Source organism: Pleurodeles waltl, chromosome 2_2, assembly GCF_031143425.1.
Source record: "Pleurodeles waltl isolate 20211129_DDA chromosome 2_2, aPleWal1.hap1.20221129, whole genome shotgun sequence".
NCBI lineage: Eukaryota > Metazoa > Chordata > Amphibia > Caudata > Salamandridae > Pleurodeles > Pleurodeles waltl.
In genome coordinates this window covers 1,101,745,351-1,101,761,059 of record NC_090439.1, presented here as the reverse complement: position 1 = coordinate 1,101,761,059, position 15,709 = coordinate 1,101,745,351, and the positions used below count along the sequence as shown (strand labels likewise).

General features: G+C 42.2%; 1 protein-coding gene across 3 annotated transcripts in view; it reads left to right on the top strand.

The window, feature by feature from the left end:
* The window catches only part of TOP1MT (DNA topoisomerase I mitochondrial), a 711,804-nt gene that overhangs the window by 498,793 nt on the left and 197,302 nt on the right, over window positions 1–15,709 (top strand). For all 3 annotated transcript variants that reach the window (XM_069220874.1, XM_069220875.1, XM_069220876.1), the window contains 3 exons: window positions 7,016–7,201; window positions 7,602–7,670; window positions 10,347–10,461. In XM_069220874.1, the coding sequence (XP_069076975.1) occupies window positions 7,016–7,201; window positions 7,602–7,670; window positions 10,347–10,461 (370 nt within the window). The remainder of the gene's footprint in view (window positions 1–7,015; window positions 7,202–7,601; window positions 7,671–10,346; window positions 10,462–15,709) is intronic.

Below are 15,709 nucleotides of genomic sequence, written 5' to 3'. Positions count from 1 at the left end.
ACAACAAAGGACATACTGCTTAGTCTCTTTATAGAGACCGGGCCACCAATAACGGGCCTGTAAAAGTGAAATTGTAGCCGCCACACCAGCATGTGCAGATGCCATCCTCTCATGCGCTGCTTTAATCAATTGTGATCTTACAATTTTATTGGGGATGTCGCGTACGCCTACGCCTGGAATTTTAACTTCAGCGTTCAGCATACCTCCCATCAAGTATTGATATTTATTAGGAAATCCTTTAGGATAAGGTGTACCATCAACCATAGCTTTTATGGCAGCCATAATGTCTGTGTCTGGTTTGGTACTCGAACGAGTCACTGCAGCTACAGTGGCAACTGCCACTGCTGACTTTGCGGCTTCATCAGCCAATGTATTTCCAACAACGTGTATTCCAACGCGCTGGTGTCCAAGTGTATGCCCAACATGGACCTTCGGTTACGTCTTTCAGGTCTGCTACCTTCCACCACAGTAGTCTCATTTTATGGTGTTGCCTTTCGAATCTCTGAATCCATTCTTACGCCAGTAATGCATATATTCATTAAAGGACTGGACACAGTAATATGAATCACAAACAGTGTGGACTGCGCTGGATCCGTATGTTCTAGTGCCATCAGCAGAGCTTTTAGCTCAGCCAATTGTGCTGTACAATCCCCTAAGGTCTGTGTATAGGTATGTTGGAGACAAAATTTCTCCCCCTACATTTAGCCGCTTACGACTGCGCAAGCAGCAGAGTATTGATGTTTAGTTCCAATTGCTGGTTGCGCAGAGCTATCGGTGTACATGACTCTATGATATTGATCAATAGGCAAGGTATTCGCTGGAACTGGATATTCTACTTCATATTGTAGGAATTCTTGAGTTTGTAATTTTGGATCGAAAATGTAGTCTACATCAGTGGCTGTTATAGACGTAGCCCATTGTATCCAATGTGGATTAAGTACTTTTGCGTTCGGAACACTAGCTTTTGTAACAGCCTCTAGGGCTGGAATTGGAGAAACAACAATGATGCGTTTCCCTTGGATAAGAGGTCTTTCTTTAATAACAGCCATCTGTACAGCAGTGAGAATTTTCTCCGTGGGTGCAAAGCGTTGTTCAGCAGCTGAATATAAATGTGATTTGTATGCTATTGGGACTGTCTCACCTTCATTAAATGTCACATAGGTAAAACCGATGGCCCCAGCTATTACCCTGATGACCAAATGTGTGTTGTTGTCACTTGTGTGTAAATGTTTTGCTGCTAGCATGTCTGCCTGCAAATCTCGAAGGGTATGTTCGACTGTCCAGTATTTGCTTGAAAAATCAGGACGTATTAAGTTATATAAAGGTTTTATGCGTGTTGCGTAATCAGGAATGTATGTTCTGCCAAAATTTAGAAAACCCAACAACGATTGAAGTTTTTTAATCGTATTTGGTGGTTGTAATTGTGATATTTTTCTAAAAATTGTGGCGCTAGGCTCTTCCCTTCACTCACAGCTCATATCCCAGGAACAGGACGCTGAGGAAGGCAATTTTTGATTTTTTTAAAGTTAAATTTGTAGCCAAGTTCGGCAAACCCTACAACAATGCGGGCTACCCGTCTTAAATGTTGTAGTAACTTGTCATCCGTGAGATATATATCATCCACATATGACAATGCTTCAGGGTCTATCTTGTGTAAAATAGCAGTCACACGAGCCGCAAACCGTCCTGGGCTGTTCTTATACCCATGAGGCAAATGACAGAATTTTTTCTGAGAGCCTAATGTGCTAAAGCTTGTTAAGTCCCTGCTTTCAGGCGCTATATTCTGACAGAAGAACCCATTCGAGATATCTAACGTTGTTTTGTATTTTTTCCGCACTATGTTGCTCATCAGTGCAGTGCTATGTGAATTTTGTATAGCATGTGTATGTCTGTTTAAATGTCTGTAGTCTAAGACTATTCTGTATGAATGGTCCGGCTTGGATACAGGAAATAAAGGGTTATTCATCGGTGAGACACAGGGTTCAGTCACACCCTGGTATTCTAATTGTGTAAGTATCTCTCTCACCTGTGCCCTTGCTTCATGTTTTATGGGATACTGCGGTTGTGGCTGAGGTTCACTTTTAATTAGAATAAAATGGTAGGGAGAGTCCCTATCCCACCCCACGGATTTCTATATAACGCGGGTGCCTGTGCTAGAGCCCATTCTATAAAATAGGACTCTGCGAGTTCCTCCGGAACAAGGGGCGAGAAAGAAGGTTTAATGACCTCTTCTCCATATGGGCAGGTGCGGACAAAGTTAGGCGGACAATCTTGTTCAGCCAACAAGATGTCGTACACTAACTACACGGTCCCAAAAGATTTTGTGTATCATGCGTTCAATGTCTCCTTCTAATTGTAGTGTTACTTTGTATACCCTATCAGGTTCGGAGACACGCATGTCCGCTGTTTCTACTTGTATAAAGTAATCAGTTGCTTTCACCTCCACATGCTCTAGAAGATTCCAGTGAACTATTGTGACCTCTGCCGCGCTGTCTAGCAGTGCTAGAGCCCAAGTCTTGTTCTTCAAGAGAACCCTCTTCCTGAGTGGCATGTCGAAATTAGACTGCTGCCACTTTTTTCTTTTTAAATTGTTGTTTTTACTGTACAGGTTTCTCTTCCTTTTTAACAGAAACCTCCGAAGAGTGTTGTGAGTCCTGTCTGTTTCACGTACTCTGTTCTTCGCTCTGATCGCCCACCTCTCTCATTTCTTTTTTCCGATGAGTCCTGAAAGGAACGAGATTGGCGTGTATCAGTATATTGATATCTATCAGGCATTTTTATATTTTCTCTATTCCTGAGATTATACCTATTCTGTGGGGTCTCCATCCGTGGAGATTCTCCCCTTTCTTTTTTAGGCGTTTGTTGCTTTTTATCCCAGCGTTTCTTATTACCCTCAGGTTGTTGTTTAGTATTGTCTTTATTAATTTTACCCTGAAATTGAGGTTTTTGTGGTCTAGCCCCAAGGCTATCTCGACCCAATACTCGAATATGTTTCCGCTATTATTTTAGGCAGCTCTCGTTCCTGATCTTGTTGTGGAACGTCACGGAGCTGCATGCGCACTGCAAGTGCAACTGCTTCCCCTTTAAGATTACTTAATATTATTGACGAAACTGTGGCAAAATTGCCCATCAGTTGCATTCCCAAATCCAGGGCCGGGGCAGCTCGTATTCATCTTGAATTTGTTTAAGCACTTCTGGTAGGTTGGCAAGTGTCGGTGTGCCGTTGTATAGAGCGCGGCAAATACCGTGCCCCATGTTTTGCAGTGTTCAACTGTAGGGACCATCCCTAAGGGCAAGCACATATGGGGAAATACTGCTTCCAGCATATTAATTTTTTGTGCTAGCCAGAACGGAGTCTCCTCTCGTTTGGCCGGGACCTTACCCATAATTGAATGTACAGTCACCGGATTTATACCTGGTGTTACTGCATGTGGTTGTGCTGGAGCACCACGTGCCGGGTTTGTATTTAAAGTTTGCATCACAAATTGCACTAATCGTCTGTATATTGCTATTAACTCAATGTATAAGCGTCGAACCTCAGCTACTGCTAAATTCGCAACCGCAGGATGTGGTGTTTATGTGGCCAATAAAGGCCAGGTAGGACCGTCATTACTTAGTAGACCTAACCTTACTGGTAATATTGTATGGGGTAGGGCGCCATCAAGCCAATTATTATGTTCTTGATACGATAGAGGTATCTCTAAATATGCGTACGCCCTGTATTGTCCAGGTGCATTCGTAACTGTATATGTGTGAAATGTATTTGAGTTTCCATCAACTGCTGGAAATATGACCCAAGAGTAAAAAAGCTCTGTTCTATAAGCTGCGTGGGCGTCCACCACAAACGTAACTGGACCTCCCTGGGCCGTGAGGCCATGTGCTAGTAAGTGTGTTGTGAGAGGTTGTCATGTTAACAGCTATTTGTACAACCTGGTGATTCGCCATCATAGAAGCACTAAGAGTTCAGAGAAGGCACACCAAGATGTTTTTTTTTTCCTTTTAAAGTTCAAGCTTGAACAACCGCCAGCTGAAAATAGGATTACCTATACGGCTGTGGTGGAAATCCTCAGTACCACGGACGTCTCCGTATACGAAACTGAGGGTTCATTATATAAAATGAGACTGAGAGGTTCCGGTGGACCAGAAAATTAGAGCCTGACCAAACGTTGGCAGCGCCATGTCGCGTAGGCTCTTATTATCATACTGAGACTACTGGATTTTGAGCAGCAAGATCGTCCACGATGTTGGGGACTGAGTCTGACTCACGGTGGATCACGCTTGCCGCTCCAAATCCAGGCTTTGCTCCGGCTAACTAGCAGTGCCTCATCTCTCCCGGATGGTAGAGATGATTGGGCAGCCGAGCGCATGACATTTATGTACTTCTCAGGGAAGTCGTGGTCACTCAGGTCACAACCGGTTCTCTCATACACAGTACAGTCTCATATATAAATGACAATAAAGGCAGTGTAAGTTTTAAAGATTGGTTTAATAAAACAACTGCATTTTGGATAGCAAAGTATGAGCTGCAATAACCAGAACTACACAACACAGTAATATTAAAATAGTAACAATGAGAGTGAAGCACAAGAATAAGGCTATCATAGTGCCGCTAGATTATTCTCTCTCTAAGTTATAGTTTGAGCACAGCATGTTAAGCTCTAAGCCTGCCTTTCAGGTTCCCCCGGGAGGACATCAACCCTCATACCTGAGCAAAGGCCTGTAATCTGCATCTGCAACTGGGCATTCAGCATACAGTTGTGGTTCCCTAGCTGGAATCTCCCTCTTGACGTGCACTAGGACTAGAAAGTGTTTTTATAACTAACTAGCAGATGTTCTAAGAAAATGTCCCTACGTAAGGATGTGTATTTTCTACGAATGCTGGAGACTAAACTTCTACCACGTTTACCGGCAATGTACCAGACTGTAGCCTTGACTGAAGCACAGGGCGATCAAGAATGCATTATTTGAGAACACAGTGCTGAACTAAGCTAAACAGTGTGATAGAAGAAATTAAAACAAGACCATAAAAACGGGTTATTATAAAATAACAATACGAAGCTGAATAAAATATATCTAGGGCAAAGTGCACAGCGGCCTAGTATATTAAACTAACGTGCATGGAGCTATACTTAAAATGGCCACACAACAAGCCGAAATAGCAGATCAAATTAACTTGAATAACTTGGCTACCACTTGCACTACAGAAACACATGAAACTCTTAACTCGTAATAAATTCAATCTCCTAGTCTGCCAGGGTGACGGCCCTGCATCCTCGAACAACTATCATTTAGCACCACTGAACTAGTCTGCCACTTTCCCATGACAACATCATAAGCCTCTTAAGTGAACATCATGCATAGTCACCAAACCCTAACTCGTTATCAATCAGATATCTGACGGCCTCACTGTCATTTCGTCCAGCTAAGGCAGCATCTTTTTTGCCAACTTCAATCTTGATCCTCGCCTCAATGACCAATGTTACCTTCCACCTGCCACAGCAGTTCGATTTCACTGTCCAAACCACAATCGTATTGACATGAATTAGTTTGCAATCATGCAGAAGGTGGATAATTAGGCGGTTTGGTAGATGACCATGGATTTAAATAATTCTCAGATTTACAGGAGGAATTCTCGCTACATCGTAATGATTTAAAAAATATATATATACAGATTAGAACCTGTTTCATCCGAACATGTAGCATAACAACTCCTCTTGTCTCCTATGAATTTGCACAACTGACTTTGTCTTCGCCACTCTACCATTTGTCAGGTATAAATGCCTAACTCAGTAATTAAACAATGACCTAATATCATGGGCCAACAGTTAGTCAACAAGTTTAGATGAGCCGTCACAGAGCAAGAGCTGACTAGTATCTTTGCTTGTTTCTGTAAGGTTATTACACCTACTTGATTGCGGGGCCAGGTAGATCACACATTATTTGATTTTTATATCGGCCCCTCCAAGCTCTGCAAGTGATATAATACACATCATTACTGTTCACAGTACTCAACTGCAGCAGCTGCTAACATTTACATGTTCACTATTTGTCATAAACTTCAGGAATTTTGTTCTGCGGTTCAAGCGCAAATGAACATTATTCAGCATACAGGAGCGATACTCCTAATATGATTTTGTTAGGAATAGGAGTAGCAGTCTGGGTTATTTATGGATTAACTACTGCAAGATTTTTGATTGTTAGAAGACTGAAATTGGATTCTTGGCCCCAGGTATGAGAAATGGTGGAAGGAAATCCTGTAAATACATTAATTGGAATGTCAGATAGCTAAAGTCTGAGTATCAACTGTTAGATTTCAGTGGATATGGGGCTCAATGAGTGATTGTCTTGTGTGTACGGGCTTTTCGTTATGTTGTTTTGAGGACTTTTTCTTCTTTTGAATCATATTATGAATTTATGTTGCTAATTCTGTCCTACATTGGTATGGTTCTTCGCCTTGGTATTTTCTCTCAAAGTAAAATTAAAAAGACATGCATTAGTTTGCATCAATCCACCAAGGACAAATTAATTGAAGGCGATGAGCTGACCTTTTAAAAACTTTACTTGAAATGCACTCCATACAAACTAACAGTTCTCAGAGAAGCATGTATATTGAGTGGGAGGGGGGAATCTCACACATGGCTTACGTATGTTTCACAAAAAGAATATGGTTTGTGTAAACTTTGCTTAACTCTCAGTTTTTGGAATTTCTGAAGATCAAGGGCTTACTTATGAGATTGTAGAATGGGATGTTTGGGTAAATAAAAGTATGAAACGGGGAAGATATTGTGTAGCTCATAGTTTACTTGCATAGCTACATTTAAAGAAACTCAGATTGTCTTTCACTCAGCAATCTTTAGGACAGTTGTGGTACTCCTTGAAGAGAACTACTATGCAGCATTGTAGACCAATGTTGTACTTAGTTGTACTATCTTAGTTAAATATTTGACCATAAACTGTTGAATTATTCTTTATGTAACCGTTTTGTTCTCACCCCCTACCCCACCCCAACCAAAAGCTTGCCCTGAGAGCTGGTAATGAGAAGGAAGAAGGTGAAACAGCGGACACTGTTGGCTGCTGTTCATTGCGCGTTGAGCACATCAAACTTTACCCCAAGTTGGCTGGTCAAGAGTATGTGGTCGAATTTGATTTTCTTGGGAAAGACTCCATCCGCTACTATAACAAAGTACCAGTTCTGAAGGAAGTGAGTATAACTATGCCTGTTTTTCATTTTAGTCCTAAGTAATTCCAGTGGTCCATTTTGATATATTTATATCATTGTTCCCCTTTGTGTACATTTAAAAGCAGTGGTGCAACATGGCTTGATTCTGATTTTAACTGTAGTCCTGGTTAGCAAAGCCCTTGTCAGCATTTAATTTGATAACCCAGAGACCGTTATTTGGAAGTGTATTTCCTACACAATTTATTCAAAAACTGGATGACCTATGTAGTAGAATGAGCATCTCTGACTGTTCCATAGTGAATATTATATTCCATTGACTGAAATGGGTATCAGCCCAGTCTTACTCATGTTGCTAAAGTTTTCAGTGACACCACATGTAACTGATTGAACAAATGTTTTTTTCTTGGTGATGGTACTATAGGTATTCAAGAACTTAAACCGTTTTTTGGAGAACAAAGAACCAGGGGACGACCTATTTGATCGGCTTAGTGTGAGTAGAGAAGCATTCTTTTGAAGCATTATCATTAAGGAAATGTTGATTTACATTTACTCATTCATGACCATCCAAATGGAGATGAAACAATATTTGTATTTTTTGATATTCATCTTACATTAGCTTAGACCCGACCAAAACCAATCAGTCTAGTCTATTTAGCTATGGATTTCTTGTATTCTGTTGTGCATGTCAAACAAGGGTAATGTTTGGCAAGATGAGTTGTGCTATTGTCATTAGTTTTATTTTGCTTTCATGCACTGGGTGCAAACCGAGCCCACAGGTCAGAGGAGCTCTGTACATAGCAAGACTGAGAGTAGGTAGACATTAGGTACATTTACAGTGAGAACGCAAGGCAGTGCATGCTTTCAAATACAGAATTAAAACAGTAACAGGTGGAATGAGTCTGAGCAGGTAAGGGATACAGACTGGGATGTAAGAAGACCGTAAAGGTGTTTTTTTAAGACCTTCCCTTATGGAAGGACAAACGTTAAAAAAATAAAAAAAAAGATAATATAAAAAAAAAATGAAATTTAATGGTGAGGTGGAGACTAAATGAACAGTGGCAACCATGAAAGGTCATTTTATGTCTCTTTAAAGACTCAAGCCCTGTATCAGTCCAGGACCTGGTTGCACACTCGGTCCCCTTCATGGCACCATGAGAATTATTAGAAAGACAAAGATGAGGCTCCGTGGTTTTATGGCAAGCAGAGGAAGAGATCTTGTTGTAACCAATCAAGTTCTCCAACGTATGTTCAACTAATTCTGATGCCCAGGCCTAAAGAGATGCTATGTTGCTGGTTTTTGCTAAAAGCCCACAAAATGCACCATCTTCGGCCATCAGGAAGCCTGGTGCTACAACTTGTTTGATTCAGAGCACCTCGTGCACCTGCTTCACTGGTCCTATTGAAGCTAAGCGTCAGTACAGTTTTGGGTACTGAAAAATCAGATGCATCCATTAACACCTACCATCTCAACTCCTTTTCCTCAGTCCTGATTCGGACTGCAACATCAGTTGTGACTCGCATGCCTTCAATTAAGAAGATTGTGCAGCTAAATCAAAGACAAATGGTCACGAGGTTCCTGACTTAACAAGAAAATTGTTATTCCAATGAATCTAGGAACTGTTTGGTTCATATATTTCAGCTCACTGGCGTGAGTAAAATTTGCTCTGTCCACCTGATACCCTTAACTTCTCATAAATTTACAGGGCCTTAGTGGCTGGCGTCTATTTATCCCTTGTAATTGATTTCCAAACTTAGTGGACTTTCTGCAGCAAAACTTGTGGTGTTCTCTGGTAGAAGAAAGTCGACTGACATCTTGTTGATCTCTGTCCCCATAGAGGAACCCAAACGTCCGCTTACAAAAATGATATGAAAACCATCTCTAGCTAGTAGTGCCATGCAAAAGTATAAACCAACTTCTCATCTGTAAGACATATGTACACGCCCGTCTTCAGATTGTCAAGTTTTAAAGCATGCTTCGTCACATTAAAGATAAACTGTCCCTCTCCAGTCCCTTCAGAGCATCTGGACCACTTATTTTTGCTTCTGGAAGTGCAGCTTTTAAAGTGAATAATTCTTCTTGTTTATTTACTTCTAATTCCTACACTCTGTGGGAAATTTAGATCTCTTTTTTGGAAAGATATGAGGTAATCTTTTGCAGACTTGTTTAAACAGTTCATAAAACTACTTTTGTGATCTGCCTCTTCCTACTTTAATGCCATCTCTCAATCATGCTTCATTAATACCATTAGCTCTTCTGTCTGGGTTGTCATGTTTATAAAACAGCAGTGTTAGTATGTCGTGCTTTTACTGTTTTTTCCTGGCTGACTATTCACCCTCAGGAGGTCATGCCTAACTTGGAGGCACAACAGCTGTGGTTTTGAAAGCAGCTATTTTTTTTTGCATGTGAGCACATTTCAGACTCTTTATACGCCACACATCTTCACAGAAAGTATTATATGCACAATATTAACAAGTCTTCTCCTAAAAATAATTATACTCCTACAGAGCATGCTATATACAGTAACTTCTCACCTTAATGCACCAAAGCCGCTTAGTTGTGAGTACCCTTTCAAATTAACAGAACTGTCATGCACCAGTCACTACCAAGCAGTTTAAGCAAACACAAACTTGCACACCTTTGGGCACATAAAACATTGAATCAAATGACACCAAACAACGTTTTGGCCGAGCAAATAAACAATTAATACCACTCTGCTCTACCAGCCCCTAATTTAAGGAATTATAGGTCTTCAGTAAATGCACCCATTTTTATGAAACACTACAAATATAGTTTTAGGTCACTCATTTTACTTCTACACGATACAGTTCAAAACTAAATAAGCAAACTATAACTGTTTTAGGTCTGATGGAAATGTTGCCCTGCTGAAGAAAATGTTGTTTGGCTGTATAGAAAAGATTGAATGTCCTGTGCAAGTGCCTGTGATATTCCAAGCACAAATGTCTATTCTTATGTATCTATTTAGGTGGTAGGAATTAATTGCTTATTTTGTAGCTTGTAGATATTCAAACTGGAAATGTACCTATTTGTAACATTTTATTTCTAAAGGTTGTGGCCAACTATTTGAGATAAACAGATATTGGAAGGAGTGTTTTTTGCTTTCCCAGTGATCAAACATGACTTAAATTACATCCTTTTTCTCTCCAGACAACAAGTGTTAACAAACATCTTCAGGACTTAATGGATGGCTTGACAGCTAAAGTCTTCCGAACTTACAATGCTTCCATTACCTTACAGGAGCAGTTGAAGGCACTTACCAATGGTAAGCTTGAGTCTTCCAAGATTGCATTAAATTGTCTTTTGTTGGCCCACATGCTGGTATACTTTGCTTAATCACAGTTATCTACTTAGTAATGGGCACGATAGTTTTTATTGTTCTATATGGATTGTTCTATATGCTTTATGTGATTTACTTTCGGCCATCTAGTTTGTAGACCCCATTGTAAGAGATCCAAGTTTTTCACCCTACGTGGTGATATTATGTCTCTTAAGAGTAATCTGGTTATTCAGAGTCAAACTTGCTTGTTGCCGTACTTAAATCATATAAACAATGTAGTACAGCTCACAACATAGACTCTCTGCTGTTTGGCATTGAGCAAGCCCCTCCCTGGTTCAGGGGGCACCCACCCCTTTACCCACCAAAATGTCCTATCACCAGCACAAGCTCCTTTTAGACACAGCAGAAGGCACAAACTAGAGGTCCTGGGGCAAAGGTGATCTTTAAGAAATTAAATTAGCAGTAAGCAATTGTACATTTTGTATTCCACGTCTCAGTACTTATGTAATTGATCATAAGACGGTGTATAGCAAGCCAAAAATTAAGGCTTTTCAATCAGAGAAGCTTTGTTAACTTCTTGGGTGGGGGGGGTTATCAGATCTCTTACCTGCCAATATTTGACAGCAGGGCTTCCTAAGCTTCTGTCAAGTAAGCCGCCGTGCCATTAGGTCACCTTTTCTGTAAGTTGTAAATCATTGATAACCAGCCACAGCCTTCTGTGCAAGGTGGCTGCTGTGGGCTTAAAACTCTGACTTGCTGACCAAAGTTTATGAAAGTGGAAGCATTATTATCTGATCCTCGAAGAAACGTAAAGCCATAAAGTGACGGTGTATTAAGGTGTTGAAATAAGATAAAAACTAGTGTTTATAAAAATGCTGCAATTCACAAGGTATAGTTTACTGAATAAACTATACCTTGCACCCTTCACAATACGCTTCTTATGACTTTACCCACCATTGGCAGTCATAGACCACATCCAGACTACTGCAGTACTTCTGAGGTCTTTGATCTTCTCGATCAACGAGCAGTAGCCACCTGTGACTCTTTCACAAAGGCGTTCTTTTATAGGTGCTCTTCTAGACACTGCAATTCCAGGCCTTTCCTCCGTGACCCTGGTCCTTGGTGAGAGAAGCTCTGAGGCTTCATGGACTGTTAGCCTCATAAATCCTGTTGTAACTTAGCCATGTGGTCTTTGTAGGCTCAGCACTGGGATCTGAAGTCTCAGTGGGTCTAGCATCAGGGAAGCCTGTCAAATGCATTTCAGGTTTCAGAGGAAAACGGCACCAGATCTTTATTGGTGGCTGTTAGACTGCAACCTGACCACTGGCAGACCTCTTCCCTTCCTCACTCAGGGTTGATGGTGGTGATAGATGTGCTTCTGCTGGGCATGTCTTCTGGGTGAGATGGAAATTGGAAGACTTTGATCTCTGGCAGAAACTACACTCCACATAAATCTGTTGGAGTTGCCGGCCATCCATCTGGCATTCAAGGCCGTTTCTGTAGAAACTGGGACGGCCAAGTTTAGATGGTGGATCACAATTGGCGATTGAATCCCATGGTGGTGCAGTACATCTTCTGACAGTGGGGCAATCCCTGGCTTGATACTTTCGCAACTGTTGAGAACTCGGTCTCAAAAAGTCTGCATGCTGGAATTCCCAAGAAAGCTGCCTAGGAGATGCATTCATGCTAGAATGGAGCACAGGAGTTCTCTACACCGGTCACAAGTCGCCCTAGTTGGTCAGGAAGTGTGGTACATAGAACATCTGTGCATGAGCTTATGTCCTTCTTTCAGACAGCCGCTTTGGGAGGACCTTCTGACGTAGCTGCAGGGCAGGGTTCTGCACCCGAAACAGTGCAATTCACACCTCTATGCGTGGAGGTTGAGCTGCAGCAGTTGACTATATTCAGTCTGTCTTCAGGTAGTGGATGTGATTCTCACAGCTAGGTGTCCCTCTACGAAATCTATTTACACAGGGCTATATAGAAAAATTGTGGCCTAGTGTAATGTTCGCAACACAGACCTCCTACAAGCTAAACTATTGGATGTTTTGTTGTTTTTATCTTTAGCCCAGCAATGTCTTGCAGTGGGGTACCATTTAAAGTTATTTGTCTGCCCTTTCGGCTTTTTAGCGTTTGCCGGAGCAACTGCCTTATTTAAGTGATCTGAAGTAATGTGTTTGAGTAAAGGTTTTGACACACATGGTCCCTCCCAAACCATTTGTGATGACACAGTGGGATTTTGATTTGATCTTCACATTCCCAATGTTTGCCCGCTTTGAGCCAATGCGCAGCTATTGATTGAATCTTTTGTCTCTCAGAAACTTCTTCCTTATTGCAATCACTTCAGCTCATCATATGAGTGAGCTTTAGTCTCTCAGTACAGGTACAGCCAAACTACACTTTAATTTTTTGTTTGTTTTTTTAAAGATAAACTGATGATGAGAACCAGGGCATTCTTTTTCCCTAAATTCGAATGCCTTTTCACATTGGCAATCCATCGCTTTCCCAGTATTCATTGCTCTGCTTCGCCCCTTGAAAGATGAGGAGAGAGTCAGTCTACCCCAAAAGAGCCTTCAGCTTTTATATCAATTACGCTAAACACCATTGGATGGCTGATCAACTTTTTGTGGCACTCTTTGGGGCTAAGAAAGCTAAGGTGGTGCAGAAAAGGGCTCTGTGAAGGTTAATACTCCTCTGCATCTGCCAAACAGCAGCATCTGGAAGGTTTGAGGGCTCATTCCACCAAGACTGCTACCACTGTATAGGCACATAGAGTAATTGTTAACATCTCTCGGAAGTCAGTGCACATTTTCACGAAGGGCTTACTGCCTTGGCAGCTAAGTCCGAAAGGAGGGGCATTTTGCCCATTCGGTCCTGCAGGGCTTTTTGGGCAGAGTCAACTCAACAGACCCTTCCCTTTTGGGAGATACAGCGTTAGTATTCATTGTAAAGGTGAGGAATCTGCGGTTAGAATTAAACATCAGAATCACTTCTGATGTATACTCTTTTTAAGTGCTGATTTCACACTACCTTCCCACCTACCCATTCTGTGGAGTGGCCTCCTTTTACAATCTGAAAGGGTCCTAAATTAAAAGACCTGAACACAGATCTACCCTTCAGAGAAGCTCTTTTCTGCAAGCATGTTGATGATGCCCTAACAGTCATAAAAAATAGACACATACACAGCTAAATTGCTGAGAACACTTCTGTAGAAGAAATTGCCTTTCGGGGTGCCAGAGGAAGAGGACTTCCCTCCTATAGAGGAATTATCAACAATATTGTTACCCTCCATATTCATCTACCTCACAGCAGTTTCATCCCCAGTAGTGACAACGGCAGCCACCACAAGCAATCCACAATAGACTCACCAAGAGGAAGAGCGAGACGTCAAGGGAAGGACGCTGGTTAACATCAATGGCCTCTTACATGCTCTAGCTGCTACCCTTTCCTCCCCATTAATGCTAGGAGGAAGAATATCCAACTATATTCAATGCTCGCGAAAGCTAAAAATGGACCAATAGGTCTTAGACCTTGTTCGGTTTGGCCATACTCTAGAATTCATCCAGACCCCATCACAAACCACACCTCCATTCCGAAACATCTAGAAAGAGTTCCTGCCTCGGAACAAGAGAAGGTATTCTATTCCAGTTTCTTAGTCTGCAAAATGTTGGAGTGATGACCAATTCTCAGAGCCTCAGAGATCTCAACACCTATTGCAAAAAAGTCATTCAGCATGGTAACATTGCAGGATATTCTGCTAATTCAAAATCAGGGAGATTGTGTCAGCACTTGACATGCAGAATGCATATATTCACATCCCCATCCACCCATCTCACTGAAAAGTTCCAAGGTTCACAGTATCTAGTAGCCATTACAATTCTTTTTTTTATTTTTTTTTATTTTATTATTACTATGCAACAATAACAGCTTGTCCAATGTCTCACATCTGAGAGCCCAGCATTATCCGCACATGGACTAAGTAAAGCATAATTATCGACAATAACATGCAACCGACGACAATATCGCTCAATTAGGATTCAAGCTTCACTGAATATAAGACAATGTTATCAATGTCTGTTCACCTCAGATGAGCCCATCGAAATATAAGTGAACTATACAACAGACAAGGCCTACTCAGAAGCTGAGAAAGAAGAGAAGATGAATAGTAAAGGAAGATATAGAGAGAACAGCAGGGAAAAGATCAAAACAAGTCTGCAGCTGACTATACTTCAATATTCCTGCAGCCCTTATACGATAGCGCAGAAGGAAGGAGACCGTTTATCGGTATCTTCAGGAAGCGTCAAGCCCTTAGACGCTGCCAAATCTCGATACTCCAGAAAAGCACGCAGTGGGCCCCATATGTCTTTCGGACACGAGCCCTCAGGCAATATATCAGCTGGTCCTGCCAAAACAAAGCATCCCGCTCACGACAGCGGGGAGTTCTGCCACGTCCCTAGCACATCGCCACCCTGCGCTTGGGCAGCAGCAGTCCTATCAGCCGTCTATGCACAGCAGGGACCTCCACCACATAACCTAAGAGGGACAGCTTAGGAGAGTGCAGCAGCTCGACATCAGTCATCTCCTCAAAGATTCGCAACACCCATGCCCAGTATTCACGCACCCCAGGATAACTCCTTGAGAGGTGCATAAAGTCCGCGTCGGGGGCCCCACATCTCCCGTCAGCACGCAAACCCATGCCTCTCAGTCCACAGGGCGTATGATATAGTTGATGCAAGAACTTAAAATGAATTAGACGCAGTCTATAATTGGGGGACAGCTCTCTCATATGCGCACAGCATCTACACCACACCTCATCAGAGTTGGCCTCGCCAGTGTCCGCCTCCCAACGTACTCTCGCCCTCATCCCATTCTCAGGCGACTCGCTCTGCGTACAAGCATAAAGCTTTGTTATGAGTCTGCGTGGAGACCGCGTCTAATGCAGGAGTTCCAGCGCACAGCACACCGGTGGCATCGCAGGAAAACAGAAGTAGTGCGCACGGAGCATAGCACCTATTCTAAGCACATGTAGTCGATTCATTGCAGTGTCACGCCCATCCCCCAGCACCACCTCAGCCGAGATGGCCAGCCCATCAGGAAACCAAGAGCCTAAGGTGATCAAGCCGGACTCACGGAGAAACTCATGCACATGGGCATTTCCCGCCAACCCCTCGTCGGCACCATCCAAAACGGGCATCACCAGGGCAAACGGCCCACACACATTAACACGCCGCAG